At 42.4% G+C, this 22369-nt stretch overlaps 2 protein-coding genes across 2 annotated transcripts; both read right to left on the bottom strand.

The window, feature by feature from the left end:
• Positions 1-1411: 1411 nt before the first annotated feature.
• mxd1 (MAX dimerization protein 1) lies at positions 1412-17255 on the bottom strand. Its single transcript, XM_051421409.1, has 6 exons — positions 16307-17255; positions 15600-15699; positions 9592-9621; positions 6186-6300; positions 5662-5821; positions 1412-5118 (listed from the first exon to the last, which is right to left on the bottom strand). Exons 1-6 carry the CDS (start codon positions 16371-16373, stop codon positions 4922-4924), a joined length of 669 nt encoding a protein of 222 aa, XP_051277369.1. The 5' UTR covers positions 16374-17255; the 3' UTR covers positions 1412-4921.
• Positions 17256-18086: 831 nt separating this feature from the next.
• Positions 18087-21950, bottom strand: snrnp27 (small nuclear ribonucleoprotein 27 (U4/U6.U5)). Its single transcript, XM_051421415.1, has 6 exons — positions 21764-21950; positions 20285-20417; positions 19904-19998; positions 19687-19766; positions 18759-18823; positions 18087-18410 (listed from the first exon to the last, which is right to left on the bottom strand). The coding sequence occupies exons 1-6, from the start codon at positions 21798-21800 to the stop codon at positions 18356-18358; spliced, it is 465 nt and encodes a 154-aa protein (XP_051277375.1). The 5' UTR covers positions 21801-21950; the 3' UTR covers positions 18087-18355.
• Between the last annotated feature and the right edge of the window lie 419 nt (positions 21951-22369).

Here is a 22369-nt window from a genome sequence, read left to right as displayed (position 1 = left end):
AGTGGCCTTGAGTCTGTGGGAATACTACACATACTATAGACAGGCAGATACAGACTGTCCTGTCCACTGTGCTGAGCCTCTCTCAAGCCTTTCCTTGACCCCGCTGTACCTCCCCCACCACATAGTGGACTCATTCTCATGACCTCAACACTGTACTGTCTACAGGGATACAACCAGGTCACACAGCTCTGTTTTCAACAATGGTTATGGCTACTATCTTTTATATTATATGATATACATACATATATATATATATATATATATATATATATATATATATATATATATATATATATATATAGAGTATATAATTTAAATTTCATGAATACTAACTCTGAAACACATCAATTATTTCTCCATGCATGCATATATAAACACACTTCACTGGAAATGATGCTGCAGCTAATGATGCTACTGTGACTTCCTGTTTATATAGTTGATTGCTTTTTATTGGACGATACTACAGATGTTTCCAAGCAACTATGCACACATTATGTAAGTCTTTACTAGCTAAGACATTCCTTAAGTTTTAACTCATTGTGCAACCAGATTTGGTTTAAAAAGAACTGAGGAAGGACACAAATGTAGCAATAGATTAAACTACAAATTGCTGGAGCCACCGGGGAGAGGTAATATCATCCAGTCATCCACAAGAATAGAAAAGCAAAGAGTAGCATCACAACATCTTTTGTCTCACAAACCCTTAGATTTCCTTTGTGGCCCCTTTGAGGGCCCTGACCCCTGGGTTTGGACCCACTGCTATAAACAGCCACAGTAGTGTTGATCAATTCTACACTAAACCTGAGATCAAAAACTCTTCTATGTTTCATATCACAGCAGAGAGCCCTATCTGGCTAATATTTGAGTTGTCTTTATCTAGAACGGACTGGGTACATGACTATTTTCTACATTTCACCTTTTGTAGCTCAGTCCTCTGTTAAGAAAACCAGTCCAAGACATTCAATATATTGGAATAGTATTGGAGCTAACAAGGCGTTAAAAAAGTATTTTACTACGGCTCCCCTCCCCCTCAGCAGCCAGTAGCTCCAGAAGGGATGCTTCTCAAGATGCTCATCCCCCTCTTTCTCGTCCTTCTCTGGCTTTGTGTGCGTTGGTTATTGAGCAGCAGTCAGATGGCTGTCAACATACAAACCTGGGATTTGGCCAGCAGATAACTCTCAAACACAGTGGATGGCTGGCAAGGATCAGGCCCCCATGGAGGATCTCTTTCATTGGTTGTGCAAAAAAACCTCCTCATTAGGATCTATTCAGGCTCTACATGAAGATTAGTCATTGTATGAGAAACTGGTGGGTTGGGTTCCTCAGTCAAAGCCTTCATTTGCTCTTAGAATATAATTACTGCACAGGCTTTTTATGTCTCGTACCACAAATAAAGACAACTACAAGGTGATAGGTAGGTAAACAAGGGTTTCAAATGTTTTATTCCTTTAATATCAATGGCAAATATAAATTGCTGCTCCACAATTCATTTTCAAAGGTTTTTTTCCCACACATTTGAAGTGATTTCTTTAGAAGACAGTGTCCAAATTCTCCAATTCTTAAAAAGTAAGTGCACAAAACGCCCTCCTTTAAGTTATTGTTCAATAAACAGACATGTGACCTTTCTGAGGCGAAAGGCAGCAGGCGACAACGATGTTCATGGAGCTATGACGCGGTGTGTGTCTGTGTGTTTGTGTGTTTATTGTGTAATGCATGAAAGCACCACGCCTGAGACCGTCACAATGAAAAGGAATGGCCTTTGTGATACATGTCGATACATCATATACACTCATACATATCATATACTTCTGTTAGGTTGTACATGTGTTTTCTGTTTTAAGGCATTATCAGCCACTTCTTTGTATGCGGGGACAAAATGTGCAAAAAACCAAATACACATGAACATGAGATTCCCCTGATGCTAAAACCTGTAGCTTAAACAACTGGTCTGACTGTAGTCTTGTTCTTTGAGAGATTCCACAACTGCTTCTTAAGGCAGATGCTGAGAGCACCAGGGTCTTTTTTAGAGGGGAGGAAGGGTGGGGTGGGTGGGGCAATAGCTGCATGTGATTCTTGACACATACACTGCTCCACCACACGCCCCCTGCCTCACCTGCACCGCGGATGCCAACGCAGCATGTGGAGAAGGGAGTCACGCTCACACATGCATGCAGGAAACACACACACACACGCACACATGTGTCGATTGGCGGAAGACAGACAACAGGGCATGGATGGAGAGGAAACAGGACTCCCATAGACATATTAATGCTTAGCTTAATACATGAAGTCTTTGTAAAGTGGACTTTTTTTGCATTTTACTAGTAAACAAATGAACAGAAAACCAGAACAGAAACATAGCCTTACAATTTTTTTTTTAAGTTTGAACCACCCACCCACTACCACCCCAAAAAAATTCTCTCTGAAGACAGTGACGAAATAAACACTCACGCATACACACTCACACACTGTTTACGCACCGACAGATGGCATTTCAGTGAACACACCTGCCCGCTCACACCTACTTTTCAATACATTTCCCCTTTAGTCCCCCCCCTTATAGCGTGGCTACACAGTTCCTCTCCGTTTGAAAGGGTTTCAATATGACAAATAAAAAGCAGCATTCCACACTCAAAGACTAAACAATCCTATATCTTTTTTTCTGACTCATCTTCATGCTTTAACAGAGAGTTGCAAGTGGTGGGTGCAGGGGAAGGAAGGTTCCTTCGGCGCTGTGCTGCTACACTGCAGGGTGGAGGACACTGTACATTCAAAAAGCTGCAATCCTCTCCCCTGCCCGTGATCATTTGAGACCAAAAACAAAAGGCTGCACCAGGCGGAGCAGCCATTTTGTTTGAGGCTCCTAGGCACGGAGATGGGCGGGCAAGCGGGCAAACACAGCTCCGCCAGAGGAATCCTGACCACCCTCAACCTGACCACCAGCTCCTCTCACTTTTATACTTTTTAATACACATTTTTTTAAAGAAATTATTCAGATTTTTTTGTCCTTTTATCCCCGTTAAAGGGCAAGCTGGCTTTGAAAACAGCTAAAAAAGTAATGATAAACCACAAAGAAAACATTTCATTTCTAGGAGCAACGTGCCGAATTCTGAACAGACACCAAAGCCTCGAGGCACAAAGAGACGTCTCTAAATATTCTATGGATTGACTAGGCTGTGCAAACAAACTACACATAGAAAACTCTCAATAAACCTCACAAGAAGAACATAGGCTATGACTAATTAAATATATTTATATATATTCATCTATATATTTAGTATACTGTATCTAATAAATACATTTGTTGATAGACATAGAGATCTTTCTGTAAACTATTTACATTAAAACATGTACATTTTTAGCTATGAAGGCAAGGCAAAGGAGAGAAAATCTGTGGTTTTAACATTTTAGTGCTTTTCACATGTGAACAGAGGGAAAGGTTCAGGCCTTTCTCCACTTTGTTCCCACTGAAAAGTTAAAGCCAGTCGTTCTGTTTCAGGGTGAATCGGCTCTTCTCAAACTGGACTCTCCCTATATAAACAATTGGCAGGAACATCCACTTCCAAAAAATAATGCTCTCTGTCTCACCTGCCTGTCCTCTCTACATAATGGAATGTGCTCCAGTCTCTCGACTGCTCTCAGTAAATCGGTTCTTCCATTCCTGTTAATACCTGGTGAACGGGGCAGTGAAGAAGTAGAGTACAAAAATGTACCAGCACCTGCCAAAAATAAACCAGCATTCGGCCTGGTGGCTGGTGTTAAAAGTTTCCAAACCTGCTAGTGACCCCTTGTTGTTGCCAGGCTCAGACGTGACATACACACATTATGATAAAAGGATGCTGTAAAAACGCCACCGTCATCAGAGAGAGGCAGAAAACATCAAACCCAACCCCAAAACCCTCCCATATCCCACTTCACAATCTCATGCTGCACAATTTTTTTTGTTGTTTTTGTGTTACTTTTCCCTCTGGATGGCAGGTGTGGACAGAAAATTACAGGGTAGTTATGAGCCTGCCTGCCAAAGCCCGGGTACTAAGGGACGTATTGCTGTCGGCCCGACGGTTTAACACCACACAGTCTACTTTAGTGTCAAACTCTCCTATGCCGTACAGCACGGGCAGAACGACTGACACGGTTTTCAAACGCTCACTTAGTGGAACAGCTGTAGTGGGGGGGGGGGGCTTTATGTTTTTAAGAGACAGCATTTTTGTTTACAAAAGCAATTATAAGTGCAAAATACCATGCACAGATGGTTGACTGGTGAGCAGGGCCCAAAAAAAGCCCCACATCATGTCAGTTTCACACCATTTGATGACTCTGTCTCACTGGACAACTAGGAGCGATGGAAAGGTGTGTGTGTGTGTGTGTGTGTGTGTGTGTGTGTGTGTGTGTGTGTGTGTGTGTGTGTGTGTGTGTGTGTGTGTGTGTGTGTGTGTAGGTGTGTGTGAAGTAAGGGTGAAATCTCATAAGTGCTTCCCATGGCTCTTGAGGCATAGAAAAAGAGGCAGTGGGATATTGTGTGGTAACATTCTCTGGCTGAAAATTGTGTTTCTGACGGACGGATGGACTGACGGAGGGTTGGAGTGTCTTTGAATTCCTCGTTTGATTGGTGTAAAGCAGAGCGGGTGACACCCTAAAGACTGACCGCTGATGATGTGCTGGATGTGGGCGGCCGTCTTGGAGGTGTTGCAGTCTGAATGGAAGTCACCGCGGGGACAGGTAGTCCGCAGAGGCCTGGCTGGAGGAGAGGCCTCAGACTTGGTCAGTCGTGGTAGGTGGGGGGGCAGGGGCAAAAGGGGACAAGAGGGGAGGTGAGGTGAGGGGGGGTGAGGTCTGAGCGGGACCTCGGAGTGGTGAGACAATCTTGGGTTGGGGTTGGCTGCGGGGAGGTGGTGGGAGTTGGGTAAGGGAGCAGTGCTGTCTATAGGCTGCAGCCCAGCTGCTTGGCCGTCTCCTGAGTGTCCTGCAGGCGCTGCAGGCTGGCGCTGGAATAGCCCTCGTCGCTACAGCTGCTACGCAGGCTGCCTCGCTCGTCCCCCGAGTCGCTCACACTGCTGGTGCTCCACTCCAGGTCACCCAGCAGGTAGTCCGTCCCCTCTACATCCACGTCCAGGTCCTCTGTTGGACCACAAAGACAATATTGTTATAGGGCTGTGTGATAATTCAATATTATCACTTATCTAATCTCTATGTACAGTATGTGTACATGATACTATATGCTGAATGCTTACTGAGGTGTGTGTGTGTGTTTTGCTTTTCCCCATGTTTGAAATCCTTGTGTGAGTGTGATAATATCTTGATAGTATTCTAAATTTCATTGCTTATACATACGTTGCATTAATGCTTAACTTGACGGCCAAATCAAATCATTTTGTTTGGCAATTTAGTTTTGGATTGTTTAGATCCAAGCAGGCTTATAGTCTTTTAAGACACATATTTGTGATAGAAGATCGTAATTTTACTTATTCCTTTGACCAAATGTAAGTGTAATAAATATTTTAGTAAACATTTACATTTAAATAATGAGTTTAAATAATGAATAAAAACTGAAAAGACAAACTTTATTTGATTCAGCAATCCTTTCTCTAAAAAAGAGATATCTGGCCCTTAGAGCACGATGATGATTTCTTCTGGTTTTGAACAGCCCATTTGAAGGCTCACCTTGGTCAGAGTCGGACTTGTCGGAGGACCGAGTGGAGCCGGTACTGTCCATGCGGGTCCTCTCCACCCCCAGCTGCTCCAGACGCCTCCTCAGGTGTCTCTGCTCCCGCTGTAGCTGCTCCACAGTGTGCTGAGCTCTCCTATCGCTCTCCTCCAACCTCTTCAGGGTAGGAAGAGAAAAAAAACACTTACGGAGAAGTTGTGAAAAATGTTGCGGTGTGTGTGCATGCGCTCCCTCAGTGGCTTTATTAAGACATTTTATTCCCTCACACACAAAGTACTAACACACACAGATCCATCTCAGCGCTCAATAAGTTGCCCTCTTCACACTGATTAGGTGAGTACCAAACACACACACATATATACACACACACACACACACACACACACACACACACACACACACACACACACACACACACACACACACACACACACACACACACACACACACACACACACACACACACACACACACACACACACACACACACACACACACACACACACACACACACACACACCTTGATATGATCTTTGGCCTTCATCAGCAGGCTGAGGGTGGTGTGCCTGTTAGCATCTGGTCCCAAGGGAACAAGGGATTTCAAGCGCTCTAAACACAGCCGTAGATGTGCCCGTCTACAGACAAAAGAGAAGAAACAGCAAGAGACAAACGTCAAACATAATTAGGTTTTAGCTAATCATTAGCTGCTAAGCTGCTGACATTCCCATCAGCCTTAGCTCTACTTTGTATATAGCACTAATTAGCAAATGTTAGAATGCAAATGCAAATCAGCTTGCTAACGCTCAAAACTAAGTTGGCGAACATTGTCAGTGTGAGCATGTTAGCAAGCTGACGTTAGCATTTAGCTCAAATGTTCCCCAGATGTTTGCATTTAGCTCAAAGCAGCAACTAAGTGTTGTAAATAAGACTGCAGAGTGGTGGTAAAGCAAACAAATCTGTAAACACATGGAATGAATTTAAGTGGATATCTGAGTAAGCATTCAATGCTTTATCTCAATATTTGACAGTTTCCCCAGAGACACCCCTCCCCCCCCCATTGTAAGACACCATTAATGCAACTTTGGGATCAATAGATAGAGAAATTAAATATCAGTCAAAAAGAAAAAAAAGAGAGAATCAATATCCAAACAATAGGGAATACAAGAAAAAAGAAACAATGATACAAATGCTGGAGTTACTCATTCACATTAAGAGGTAGTGAGTAAGAGGTTTGCACACGTTGGGTTCTACATGAAGTGATGAGACTCGCCCGTGTATGTTTCTTCCCAGGAAGTCATTGTAACATTATTACATACTGTTGCTACACAGGATATTTCATTGAGTAACAAATCCTCCCTCTACAAGGAGAAAACAGAAATGTGCTGAAATCCAAAGATCATCTGTGACATATGCTCAGATCTGAACTTATTATTAAATGTCACCTGTCCTATGACACCCCACCCCGCTCTCAGCCGCTCTACGCTGGCAGCCTTGGCGGTTGCTAAGGTCTGGTGGGTGTTTGCGACCACTTGACCCCGGCTGTTACACAACGCACACCTCCAGCTCTAGCTTCGGCGGAGAGTGTACGTGTCTGTATGCCAGTGTGAGCCTGAGCGAGTGGGCGTGTGTACGTCAGACTCTTCCTGGGAGTGAATGTGAAAATGTTTTTTGGGCAGCTGAGGGCTGACTGGAGGAGCTGCTCCGTTTATTGTCTACGGCAGGTAATCCTGATGTGAGCGTCACTGCCGGAAGAGACTTTATTCATATTGGACACATGCTGGGAGGATAAGACTGATTTGACTGTGGGCACACAAATATATTCTCACCCCTTGCCCTTTTAAAACACACACACACGCACACACTGCAAGTGGAACCCACACACGCTCATACAAAGCAGCATTCAGCAGCTGAAACCAAGTGCCTGTCTCTCAGCTGACTCAGTCCAAAGGGCATGCAGACTGACATTACATAACATAGAAATGCCCTTGCCTATGTTGTTCTGACATAATAAGGGATCAGTGTGGCTAGCTAATGTTTGTTAAACAACACTGACGAGCAGCAGACTCATGAAACAGAACAGCTCACATGGTGTCTAGGTGACAGAAAAACACTGCGCTCGTGGCTACAACGCACAGCCATATTTCAGAGGCAGGTTATTCTGGTTCAGCGTGGCTTCAGTGCAGTGGGTCAATAGGTGAGTATGTATGTGGAGCTACAGGCTTGTGTGCCGTCAGCCTAGGGCTAGAACCTACATTTCTCTGGCCTAATTTCATACTTTTTAAATGCATGCGACTGGAAATTAGGTGAGTGCGCAAGCCGAGCTTGTTGCATAAAAACAGTTGCAACCAAGTTGTCCCTTGACACCCAGTAACTGGAAAATAAAATAAACTAGAACTAGGTCAGCGTGATGCATTTTGCCTGACCAGCAGTAAATCACCACGCTGTCCTCAGTCTCGCCCTCTGACCCTGCCAGTAACTGCCCAAGACTAGCTGGAAGGAAAGAAAGCGTAGCGGTAGCTGGAGTCGTGTTACATGAACGTAAACGCACGCACGCACGCACGCACGCACGCACGCACGCACACGCTCTTGGTACTGTGTGCACCAACAGAGGGGAGGGGACTTGGACAAAATAGGACTTTGAATGTGTTTATGGAGATTTCACTGAGCCAATATTGCTGGAATGCAACGGTGGATGTTGTTGCACTCCTCTGGCTTTGCTGGCAGTGGGTTGCCATGAGTAATTTACTATCTGCCTATGATGGCTTTCTATCATCAAGCTACTGGTGGGAGAAATTGGCTAAAGGCTATGAATGTTCTAAAGTTGAATACGACGGGCCGCGCTCGTAATTTGTCTTACTGCTAGGCATGAGGTGTCTCCTCCACACACACGCTCATGCACACACATGCAGGAGCCGAAATCCCAGGCCCAGGCCTCGGTGCCATATATTATTCAGGCTGTCCACTGAGCTGCTGGTTTGGATCAACTAGCACCGGCAGGATGGAAGCCCTGAGAGTGATGGGGACTCAGGCAGCAGCAAAAAAGAAATCATATTCAGGCCTAAAATGTCTGCCTGCCAAACTACTGAAAAATAGGTCTAGTTTGCTTTATGTTTGGTTCACTGCAACCAAGTCACAGCCTGGTATTATAACTGTGACACTGTCTTATTTTTTAAGTATTGAAATGGTGTTTAATAGCAAAAGTTAAGAGTCAACCGCCATGCTAGCAGGTCTGTGAGGCTGTACGTCACAGCAGTGCTCTGGGCTACATGTTAGCATCATCTTGCTAACATGCTCACATTGTCAACACTAACATGCTAAAGTTAAGCAGATATAATGTTTACCATGCTCACCAACTTAGTTTAGCATGTTAGCATGCTAATATTTGCTAATCAGCAATAATCACAGTACTACTGGGGCTGATGAAGTACTGGACAAATTAAAATGTTAACCTGATGATAATAATAATAATAATAATAATAATAATAATAATAAATATTATTATACACACTGTATAGTATATACTATAGTTTGACTTTCTTTGTGAAATGATTCCGCCATGATTCCTTCTTGTTGCAAGTTTCCAGCAGTGTAGACGCATGAGTTTGACAGCATTATTTTGCAATGCGCAGTTGTTAGAAAAACATACTGGCATTGATGAAAGGAACTGATAAGCTGAAAAGCATACAATTCTGATGGATCAGACAGTTTGGAACTGGTTTTCGAGGCCCATCGCTAAGTATAAGGTGACATCAATTTGAAATACCAAGGAAATGATCATTTATTAACTTCCCTTTTAAATCTGGGTAAAAAAAAAGATCCTCCAAACTTAACAGTGATTCTTAACAATCTGATGTTAGAAAATATTTTCCATCTACAAATATGCACAAACACACACACATGCACAGACAAAAGACATTTTGACATACCTGTTCTTCTCCATTTCATTGTGCGTAGACCTGTGGAGATAAAATACATATGAGAAACCACAGAAAATAACAGAGCCACTGATTAAACAGGGTAAGGTTTCCTCTCTGTGTGTCATCAATGCAGTCCAAGGCCTTACTGCAGGGGAGTGAGACAGAGAGAGAAAAGGCTGTGTGGGAGTTTATGAGCAGTCAGAACGGCTGACAAAATGAGATTCTAGGAAATAAGAAGAACAGGCTGGGTATTCTGATGCCCGAGGCTTGTTCTACAGAGGACACTTGTGCTTTTTTTAAAAGGGCCGCACTCAAATACTCGATGAGGAAGAGGCCTGGGGTAAACATAGTAACAGTAACTAGAAACAGAAGACAGGAGCTAGGAGTAGACGGGACTATGCCCCTTCATATTGCCTGATTATCCACTCTGCATGTAGCACTGGGAGAGATGGGGGTGGGGGAAGACGCTGTGCTGAAGGTAAACTGAGAGATGGAGGTGTGCTAGTGGCCTGCATGACTCCTGCATTGCAGTGTTAAAGCGGCGCACACGCACGCACGCACACACACACACACACACACACGCACACACACAGACACACACAGGATGCAGAAACAGGGTTAAGTGTAGTTTTTGGAAGTAATATGCTGGCCTGAGCTGTGTGGAGAGGGGTGAATAGGTGGTGGTGGTAACCGAAAGCATTCCTGAACTCTCATCTACCTCCACCTGACCTCCTGATCCCCCCACCCCAGGTCCCAGAATAGCCTCTGGACCTCTGCTAGGCCCAACACCGTCACCTTGCCATGGCCATGATCCTTGTAGGACTCTCTTCACTCCCACACACGCACACACAAATATTTATGTTCATGTTTGACAACTTACTTTCTAGACTAAGCTTAGAAATAATATCTTCCACTATCCTCAGTTGCAACCTTTGAATAGCGTGTCATGTCTCTCTCTGTGTGTGTGTGTGTGTGTGTGTGTGTGTGTGTGTGTGTGGTGTGGGGTATCATCTTGTTTCAGCTTCGGGTCCTCTTTATCTCACTTGGCCCCCTCTGACCAGTGTGCATTCCTGTGCAGGGCAGACAGCCGCTGGTGACATAACGGGGCTAGCAGGGAAATGATCCCACATATTCAGGCTAGATTTCAGGCTCTGGGACGGATCCCACCTCCTGCTCTAGCCCCATAACCCTCTACCCCTCCACCTAACGCCCCCATGACACGACAAGGAACAGCTGATATTAAGTTATTCTGAATATTGACAAGATTTTGTACTGTGAACAATGTGGAATAATGTGCTCTGCTCTATTTCCATATCAGTACATTACATTGGATCCCATGTCTACTAAATACGCACATGGAGCACATTGAACATCACACTTGGTCATTACAGTGGATTACATAATATTACACTGAATCACCAAACTACTACAATATTACATAATCGTTATATCCAGAAGCTCTATCTAATTAATTCTGTACAGAAAAGGATATTAAAGAGGAGATCCAGCTGCCACTTTCATTAGCTCACCGGACAAACCTCCTTTATAACTGGCAGACTACTGAGGATCATAGCTACAGCCAAGCTTTACCTCCATTTAGCTTGCTTACTGTATGTGTTGATTTAATAACATATAATAATGTGAATTAGTATATCATATATCAATCCCCCTTTTCCCTCAGATCCCCACTATAGCTCAAACAAAGTCATTTTTAAAGAATTGTGATATATAAAAAATATACTAAACTGGACTCAGAGCTTTCTGGTGGACACTGCATGGCATGGCTCGACTCGCTTGGTACTTTTTTTGGTATCACCTCGGCCAAGGTTCCAAGGAAGTTGAGCCGTTTCTAAAAGGTGGCTTTAAAACTGACTGGTCAGAGAGAGACTTATCCCTTGCCCGACATCCTGCATCCTCTTGCACTTGTGTCATGTCATGCTGTGTCGCTATGGCGATCAGCTACGAATCCCGCCTACGTTGAGGGGCCATCGTTATGATAAAATTTTACCCACCAAAGTGGGTGTTCATATCTGGCAACATGGCAACATCTCTACGACAACAGAGACAACAGACAGCAAAAACCAGTCTGATGATCGCTGTCAGCATAGCCACATCATCGGAAACACTTTGTTTGGATGTAAAACTTAAATTATAATTAAAATAGGGCAAGTTTGAATCAGGAAGTGGGTCTGTCTGCACACTATGTTTATAATGGACATTTCCGTTAATCATTTTACAGTTTATTTCATTTTAGTTCAGAATCAGAATCAGAAATACTTTAATAATCCCAGGGGGAAATTACTTTCGTTACAACTCCAAATCTACATACAACATCTGTTTGCCTCCAAATAAGAATTAAATTTCTGACTGCTTGTATTTCTTGTCCTGTCCAACTTCTTTTCAAAGTCACCGCATTCCCAGATTTTAACAATGAACGTGAGTACACATCTGTGAAAAGAATGACATCCCAAACTACAAAAATAAGAACCAGGTTCTATGAAACCCACATTTCCTTTTACAGAGGGTTCCAAGTCGGCCTGGTTCCAGACCTCTAAAGTCCACTTACTTGCATTTATTATTTTTTTTATTGCTCCTGGCAACTACAATAGCAGCATGCATGACAACTGAAATAATGGTGATGGGATGGATATGTTGCTTGGTACTGACTGTCTAATAATAAGTTTCAGTCTTATAACTCCACATGCAGTGTAGACCTTCAGGCTCCCATAATGATCTGGACATGGGTTGTTATCTCTTTGGGGTCCTTGATGGAGAGAGTTTAAAAACCGAATCGGAATTATCCTGGATCACTGAATTGTAGACTGTAGGTGATTCACCAGTGCATTTCCTGCAGCTCGATCTACAACAAGATTCTTCTACAGTAATCTACCATTAACCTGTATTTTAACTTCTGAAGCTCTGCTGTAGCCTCACCCAAGTCAACTGCATTCATCTGAAAAACAGGATGAAGAGCATGGAAAGACTTCATTTGCCTGCTCAACAAGGATAGCGAGATCACTGTATGATTTCCATAGTGCACTGCTGATGCACAGTGTGTGTGTGTAGGGTGGGGGAGGACTCTCACGTCTATGTAATGGAGGAGCTGGTGCTCTCCACTGCCTGCCAAGAGTGAGAACAGAGCAGGAAAGACACAGAGGGGTGGAGGAGGTGAGGAGAGAGAGGAAACACAAGAGGAATAGAGAGAGATGGAGGGGGGAGGCACTACTACTGACACACATGCACACGTACACACCAGAAACAGTGACTCCCATCCCCCACCACTCACACATACACGCCATAGAGAAACAACACACACTGGAGGGGCTTGTACATACAGGCTTGAATGGCTTCACATGCATACACGGCAAATTCATTCCGTCATAGTGGTGGTCTGCCTATTAACGATCAAGAGCCAACATCATCCCAGACCATATCAAACCATCTCAGCTGAGCAGAAACCCTTATTAATAACAAGTGTGGCTCTGCTGCCCTTAAGTAGTAATGAGTAATAGCTGATAAAGTGCTCATAGCTGACGAGGGATTGCTGTAGCTTAACATAACCTTGTAGTTAAACAACATTAAATGGTCAAAGTAAATGCTGGTAAGCTAAAAGCTTTCCTGAAACGAGGGCAATCCCGCAGCAGCTAGTGGTCTACTTGACATACAAAGCTAGTTCCACATTTTCTTCACAACACATGTCTAAAAATAATGTGCCTGCTAAGCATGTTGAGACATGTTGTGAGCTGTATGTTCTTACAGCACTCCACATCCTGCGTCTTTTAGTGCATGGAGGACACGGAAGAAAACTACTAATTTTGTCACAGTCATTGACAAGGCTGTCAAGCCCAATTGACAAAATCCGTCACCAAATATTTGAGTAGCACCAAGTTCCATGTAAAGAGTCTTTTGTGCAAACGTATACAAACAAAGAATGAATGAATGTCTCCCTGTTTAACAAGTACACTAATAAGGTAAAAGCTTGTTGTTACTCAGATTTTTCTAAAAATTAAAAAGGACTTAGTAGGATTTAGTGGCATCTAACAGGGAAGTTGCAACTAACTGAACTCCACTTGAGTCTGTATTTGACGACCTGGGAATGACAGATCGGGCATTTAAAATGCAGTCCACTGTCAGAGGGGGCAGCAATTTTGGAGAACTAATGATCTTTAAGGTCATTTATGAAGAAAAAATGCCAAACATTCTCTGGTTGCAGCTTCTCCACTGTGAGGATTGGCTGTTTTTTTTATATCATTTGGTTTGGGAATGTTGGTCAGGTAAAATGACACATTTGAATACATCACCTTGTGACAGATGCTATTCACTATGAAAATAACTAGTGGCAGTCCATACATTGAGATGCAGATGGTGCAAGTAGGGCTGTGCTTCAATATCAGGGGTTCTCAAATGTTGTGTATAGCAGTCTTATATACATATGAATGGGTTCACTTGCATTATATAACCTGGCTGCCACTACTCTACTCTTCTGTAACTCTTCTACATCACGGCATTTCATGGCCGCTTCCCACCTAATATGGCATTTATGGTGTGTACATTAATCAGCTGCTTCTCTCTACGCACCGGGCAGTGTTTTTGTCAGACGTCCTTTTTATCCTTTACTTTTTTTTTCATCTTTTTGATGAAAAGAAGGCACACAGCGGTGGGTGGCAGCAATATGCGACTGTTGTGTCTATTGAAGAAGAAGGTCCCTCCATGTCACAGTTTATCCGAAAAATCTATTTCCATCAGTCTTTATTACATCTATTCTATATTGGCATGCCAACTTTTCTGCAGCAGCCAAGCAGAAAACTTTTTTGCACTAATTGGGTGTTTCTAGCATTTCTATTCGCCGCTTTTTGTGTGCCTATACAGGTGAACATAAACATCTTTAAAATATTTCTGATCATATAGAATATGGTTCCACCAGTGCTGCTGCCTTTGATCATTTGACCCTTTCCACTGAAACAATCAATGCACTCAGAATCTTGCCTCATCGGTCAACATCTTGTACAGGCCCTAACTCACTAACCAAAAACAGAATGTATCCTCCTGCTGATTTTCAAATCCAAACTGCACTCTTATCACGGAGTGCACATTGATCTGTGGGGTGTGGATGCAACACAAATCTGTCCTGATATGCCTGATTTATGGAATTCTGGTTACAGACTCTGAATGTACTGTGTATGTGTGAGTGTGCAGTAGTTTTTATCGAGGTGACTGGAGCTGTCAGTGCCCCTTCACTGATGTCTTCTGCAGTCACCTTGACTGGCCCAGTTTGTGTTAACGAGTGGCCATTCGCTTTAAGCCAGACTGATGTTTGCTGCTGTCAGTCACACGCTTTACAGAAGACAAGGGGAACTCAAAATATGGCCGTAACCCAACAGACTCACACATTCACAGCTTGTACTATCAGACGACCTATTCTGTCTTGTCAGGCACACATTAGCCATTAGGTATAGAGTGAATCGGGGTTGGGGGATGTCAACATTTTCATATTGTGAGTTTGACTTCACAAAAAAAAAAAACAGCAACAAAAAACAAAAACCTCTATGTAACAATGCTGTGGATGTCACACATAAGGGATTATATCTCAGCAATATGCTATTGATATGCTATACTCTGGGTGGAGAACCTATAAAAGCACACTCTTATTAACTTATAGAGCTATATTTTCTCCAAAACAAATGGCTAAGGTTTTATCTGTGGGAGAATTGTCTGACATATACTTTCAGTTTCACTTTCAGTGCAATGTCATATTACTCTAGTTTGAAATAAGTATTTCTAACTGCAGCACCAACAAATGCTGAACAAAATTATGTTAAATGTACTCATACTGTATGATTCTGTCACCACAAATGTATAAATTGTATGTATAAAAAATGAGCAAAAAAACAATCCACCAAACAATGGATTAATCCTGCTGCACTCACTGGGGACTTGAAGTGGGAATATTGTGGGCACAAAGCTGAAGAATGATACAGTATACATTTTCTGGCCACAAGGAGGTGACTGGCCTTTACCTGCTACTTGTGTTTTTCTTGCTCTTGCTTTTCCTTTTCAAGCTTTCCCTCTCCCGGTTGCTGATGAAGGGTGGCATGGAGGCATAGCCATGTTCAGCTTCTGCAAGCAAATAAACAACATTGTGGTCACATGTCCAAAGAAGCCAAACCAGGAATAGGAAGGCTGCAAAATGTGCAACATCGGATCTTGAGCCTTTTGGAATTCAGTGGCAATGTGTTGTGCAGAAGTGCAGGCATGCAATGAATGGATTTCATGCAGTATCTTTATACAGTATTTTCTCCCCTCAGCCTGGACAATGATGTCATCTTGAACTGGAATAAACCCCACTAGCAAACCACAACAGAGGGAAAGGAGGGGCCTCCACGAAAACAATGTCTCCCTGCACATCGGACTGCATCTGCCACATATGCATTCATTCTTTCAGCACAAACGAAAGGCAAATGCACGTGTGTTTTTGCACATTTGCAGTACATCTCAAAAATGTCTTAACATTGATTGGCACCTTCTTTGAGTAGGCGATGCATCCTCCTGAACGGTTGTGCAAACCCCGATAACGTTCATGTATTTAATGCAAAGGGCAACAACAGGACTTAAGATAGCTTTAAAATGACAGCTGCATAAATTAGCGTGATTTGGGGGGAGGGGGTGTCATTATAATTTTACAGAAATACAACAGACCGTAGGAAACAATACAATTACACTTTACCTCTTTCCCTGCGATCAAGGAACTCGGCTGCTTCGATCAACATCTGCACCAGTCCGATCGCCGCCATTTTCAACAATAACACTGATAATATAACAATCCGATGAGGGATTCCGTGGATGTACACAACCTGCTTCAGGTCCTACCACTGGCTCACCGTCTCACACTCAGCTGGCTTGCTGCTCCGTCAGTTATTATTTTAAAAAGGCGAGAGGTAACGTTAAAGAGTTACTCCTGCAGCGTGTCAAATGGGCTATTTAAAAGTTAAAGGTCGTGAATACAGCACCAAGCAGGTTTAAAAGCCCAACTAGTCTCCTCCTTGATGCTTGTTAAATGGTTCAGGTAACGTTATGGGTTTGGTGTTAGCTGGCTAGTCAAGGCTGACGCTAACACTTCTTCAACAGCTAAGGTGGCTTTGCCCTCGTTATTAAGCTAACTGTTTGCTAAATATCGGCTGGTTTTCTGTGTAGTTCTTCGACAAAAACAAAACCAATGGTTGTTCTGACATATAAAAACAAGCCGAGTGTTGTTCTGTTTGGCAAAAAAAAAAAAAAAATGAAGTTGGCTGACGTTAACGCTCGTGACAAGTTGCCAGATTACCGATGAAAAGTTTTTGTTAGCTCGGTTGTAAAATATTCAGCCAGTAAAAAACAAATAACGTTGGCTTTTTTTTTTTTAGCTGTCACAGACTTGCCTGGTGTGAAATGGATAGAAAAGCGAGCTAGCTGTCTTAAAGTTAAACCCCGACGATGTGAGCCAACCTTTTCGGTTCAGGGTTGTGTGGCTGGCTAGTTTTGTGCTGGTTTATCGCTGATCACGCGTGACACGTCTCGCTGGAAACGCAGATAGCGACTGACAAACTGAGGAACAGTCAGTGTTTATCAAACTGCTTCCAAAATAGTGGCTTGTTGATCTGGACGACAGCTAACTACTGTACCTCACCACAAAGCTTCTGTATGCTGCGATATGATTGGCTACTGGGCACAACAACTCAAGTTCCTATTGGGCGCATACGACGTCGATCGTCGAGAGGGCCGGCACCGACTGCAACTGACGACCCGGTTCGGCCATTTTGGTTCTTATTCACATTTGCTGAAGCACGTCTTGAGCCATAATGGACCGTTTCTGCGCTACGTGCTTGTGCATCGTGATTGGTTGCTTTCTGACAAGCTTGTTAGCTATTGGCCACAATGCCCACGAGCTCGAGTGACAACGCCCGCTCCTGACAGAAGACACGCCTCTTTGCCATGCTGTTTCGCGGTGTATGTCATTGATTGGCTCCTGTGATGTTGTCTTATTTCGGGTTCAGGGATTGGCCAGATTCACATGCTCTTTTTCTATTGGTCTCTTCCCTCTCCTGTCACAAATACATCCGCGCAGGCGCACGCCCACTGTTTTCCGAAACATGATAGCAGTTAAAAGCCTGATTCAAAATGAGACGGATGCCCATGTTAAAGCTGGAAAATCGTCTTGGACTAAATTTAATCCTTGAATGAGAACCCAGCCGATAGCATACATTTGTAGAGAACACCAATATAGATTAGATTTGGTGACACTCGCTTGAAAAACATACAAACTACCCAAGAATGAATACCCAAGTAGTATCTGAGTGTAGGCTTAGTTATATTTAAACAGTCAGTTGCACAAGACTGATCACATTCATCAATTTAAAATGTTATGTGCCACAGTCAAAAGGCTACACATCAGAAAATGTCCCTGCACATAATTGCAGGTGCAAATCTGGCTTTACATTTTTTTTTCCATAATCAGAACTGCAATCACACATTTTTGAAAAGCTTTTATTTTAGATAAAACCCAATACACCTCAACAACACTAAGCTCTATGCATTGTGTCCACAGTCATTTTTCAATATTCAGCTGTGGTTTTTGCAAGCACTATTATTCACATGTTCACTTATAGAAAAAGGAATATACACACATTTGCTGCATAACACAAAATGGGTTTGAAATAACAAAACAATAGCACAATATCATCCACTACTGTGAGGGGAGAATGGAGGTAAGCTTCATCACAATGAGTTGTTGATACTTTTAGGCGATGAAGTCCAGTGGTCTGTTGAATCCACCTTTTCTGTTCATGTACTGCCTAAAAAAAATAAATATATAAAAACACATTACATCACTGTTACCCTCGCAACACTTGCACATTACATCATCGAGCACCAATGGAAGAGCCGGGATCTCTGCATAGAAACACCTGCAGAGGTGATTGGCTATTGTAACTGGTTGATGCAGACAGCGCTCGCTGTGAGCGGACTGAAAAGTTGATATTTTAACTCCGTAACCTAACTGACAACTGATGATCAAACAATGACTTCAAAAAGATCACTACATAATGTAACAAGGGCTTATGAAACATCTCAAGAAATGGTCTATGGCTATGTGCAGCACTGCCGTGATGCAGAAACATTTGTCTTCTTTGCTGTTGACGTACCTGTATTTTCTCTTCATGGTCACATTGACAGCATGTGCATTGGCTGATCCATCAGCTTTCTTCCCCTGTTGGAAAACAATGTTACTTCCTCTCACATGCAAAACATCACATATTACAGTTCAAGTTAAATAGTGACATATTAATAAAACACTAAATGTGGAAGTCTCTGCTTGACTTCCTTTGTTTTTTGTTTTTTGATTCACAGCTAATTTCTGAGGATAATTTGGAAGATAAGCCTGTACAAAACGTTCTAAAATCAATTCTGAACTACAAACTTACAACACTTACTACAACTGAGTAGGGCTGAATTAGGTCAAGAAAACACAGTACAATGTGTGTTATATTGTTTGCAAAAAAAAAACTTTTCAAATTTCATTTGACAGATAAAACTGACAAGAAAATTCTCACTATCCAGCATGCATTTCATAAGCCGAGGTGTTCTGATCTAGTTAAAATTTAGTACAACATTTCTATCAACAAGGGAGTTGCAGCTCTGTGGCTAACTCATACACCTGTAACTGCTTCACAGTGAAACACTTCCAGCTGCTGACAATCTGATGAAACAAGGGGAAGTCGCTGGAAGGGCTTTGCTGTAAAGCGCCTGCATGTACAGTATATAATGTAAATTAAGTGTGAAGTTAGCCATTGGGTGACCAACAAAAAGCAGGGGAAAGTGAAAAACACGTGAATATTGACCACTATATAATCAGGAGCCACCTACTCTGTGAACCTTGGCTGCTCTGATACTGTGGGCATGTGTTTGTGGAAATTCAGAGCACAAATTGGTACATCGAACAGCCCCCCCCACCCACAAAATGAATGTATACAAACAGTATGCTCATCTTCACTTTAGCTGCAGAATGCCATGAACTTTATTAGTGATAAACTGCACCTCCTTGTGGTTGTAAAACATAGGGCACCCTCTCACCTTGGTGGTGTCAAAGGAAGAAAATCCCATCAGTTTCATCATCTCAATTTCATCTTCTGTTTTGCCCTGCATGTCCTCCTCTGTCAAAAAAAGATAGTATTGAAATTTGGTAAAAACATTAATGGTGCAGTTGAAAATGTCATAATACTGAAAAAGCTGAAGTGACTCCTTAATTTATGTGAATATAGCGAATAGACAAATCCTTTCAACCCAGTACCTGAGATCTGAATGGACTTTGCAGTCTTTTCCTTAACGTCTTTGCGATCATCTTCACGTCGGTCAAGGGAGGAGGACCGATGACGCCTAGGGGACCTGCAGAAGAAGACAAAGAAGGCTGTAGGACGGGTTACCACGACTACTGAGGGCAGACACTAATGTAACTCAGATTAAAGTCAGAATGATAATGCTTTTTTTTTTTTTATGGCAATTCACTAGACACTAATGTGGGTAACTGTAGGTCTATACACATATACATAAAATGCCTGCATATAATTAGGGAAAAAACAAAACAACACAAACAGAAGGACTGACCTCTGCAGTCAAAACAATAAAAAGGCAAATGGAAATACTGTCCACTGTTGAAGAAGTGTTTCCTCACCTTGAACGCCTCCTGTGAGGAGATCTTGACCGACTTCTCCGCCGTTCTCTGTCCCGATCTCGGGATCGAGAGCGTTCCCTCTCCCTTCGCCTTCGCTCACGCTCCCGTGAAGTTGAGCGGGAACGCCTTCTCTCTGCAGGGAGGACATTAGAGTTTGAAGAGTGCATACATGCATCCACACACTGTAAACTATTTTTTATAAAGAGGATTTAGGAGATGTCTTTACTTTGTTGCACTTCTCTGCGTAATTTAAAAATGCTATACCTAACATTCATACAACAGAACACGTATGAAGGTCATTGGCACCATGTAAGTCCTATTCTAGTGTTGTCTATAGATAGAGTTTAATTTGACAAAGATTAAAGAGTTCAAACAAACAGGAAACTTAATTATAGCTATTTGAAAGACATCAACATTTGGATAGTGAAGAAACTGAAACTTCCAATACATTGTTCAGGTACAGTGGAACATAACTGAATGTGTAATCAATACAAATAAATGTGAATAAATGAATACATACATTATTGTTGTTGAATAAATTACAGATACTTTAAGTATAGACTGGACCCATTGAGTATGCAAGAACACATTAGCATACAGTTGTTGTTGTTATGCATGAAAGATATGGCTCTGATCTCAACCAATGTGTCTTTCTAAGTTGCTTAGGTATACAACCAATGCTTGATAAGGTACAGACCAACCAGTATTCTGTAAAACAGCTTGTGCTTGAGGAAGTTGTGTTTATGCTCAAGCAAATTCTCTGATATGAAAACAATCAACAGTGTAGTCACAGTCGCAAACTGGGATGCAGGAAGGAGGTTTATTGTAACAGAACATCTGATTACCACACACACACACACACACACACACACACACACAACATTGGCCCAGTGTTACACATGTATACATATAGAGTCTCGGTATAACTGCAGGCCAAACAGGTTAAGCTCATCAGGCTGTAACTGCTGCTAATTTGACACTTATAGTTAGTGACAGTTAAAAACAAAACACACACACACACACACACACACACACACACGTATATAAAAGATATAAGAGATGGCATCAAGCCTGGAGCCAATCTGCACATCTAGAGCATTGTGTTGGCCTCCACATACTACAGTCTACTCCAGCTACTGCGATACAAAGCAAAGAATAACACGTTGCTTTAAAAACCGTGTTATCTAACTATAATCGTTTTAATAGTGAGCTAAAGTTAAGAGAATAACTAACGTTACATTGAGGATGTGCAGACAAGTAGGAAGGCGACATTGTGCTGTACAGGTTGTCACATTTTAGTGTGGAGTCGGTCTTTAGGAAAGAAAACAGGTTGATTAACATTTTCGTATACCTCATATACATATTGGTTTCCTCCCAGTGTAAAATAAAACCGCGTTATTAGAGCAAAAACACCAAACTAACCGTCCGCACGCAGAGTAACGTTAACGTTAGCTACATTAGCTTCTTGTAGTTTCTTACCTCTTCTCGGAGGAGTTCGACTCCTGCTCCTGCCCATCGTCCTCACAGGTCAATGTAGTGCTGAGTGGGGAAACAATCTGAGGTGAGAAATGCTTACACGCTGTGTGTTGTTTGTATTGTCGTCAATCTCACGTTAATGGCTGCTTGCTGCTTCTGTTGTCTTCTGCTGTTGGTGTGCGGGCTTCCGGTGAGCCTCCTGCAGAAGAGCGCCCTCTACCGGGCCGGAGGAGAGCGCAGCTGGCGCGTCCTACCGCACGCTGGGCTGTGTGTTATTGGTCTGGGCTGTGATGAGAAAACCACAGAAGAGCCCATATTCCAGCACCAGCTAATAATGGATAGTACTCACTATTGTTAGTACTTGAAAACTCTATATAAATACAGAAACTAGTATTTTAAAGTATTTAAACAAATACAGTGTATTCCTTGTTAAATTTGTTGCAGTAATAATAATTATTCAAAAATGTTTCCATAGGTGTAAATGACTGGTTGGCTCCAAGTTGTTGTCTTCTTTCTTGTCAATAAAGTAAATATATTGCGTAAGAAAATTATTTACACAAGCCAAAAATACTATCAAGCATCCACAGTATGAATTTGCCTTTCGCAATC

The sequence above is a fragment of the Dicentrarchus labrax genome, unplaced genomic scaffold (genome assembly GCF_905237075.1).
Source record: "Dicentrarchus labrax unplaced genomic scaffold, dlabrax2021, whole genome shotgun sequence".
Taxonomy (NCBI): Eukaryota; Metazoa; Chordata; class Actinopteri; family Moronidae; genus Dicentrarchus; species Dicentrarchus labrax.
The sequence above is the reverse complement of the archived record's forward strand: the minus strand, read 5'-3'. Positions and strand labels throughout refer to the sequence as shown.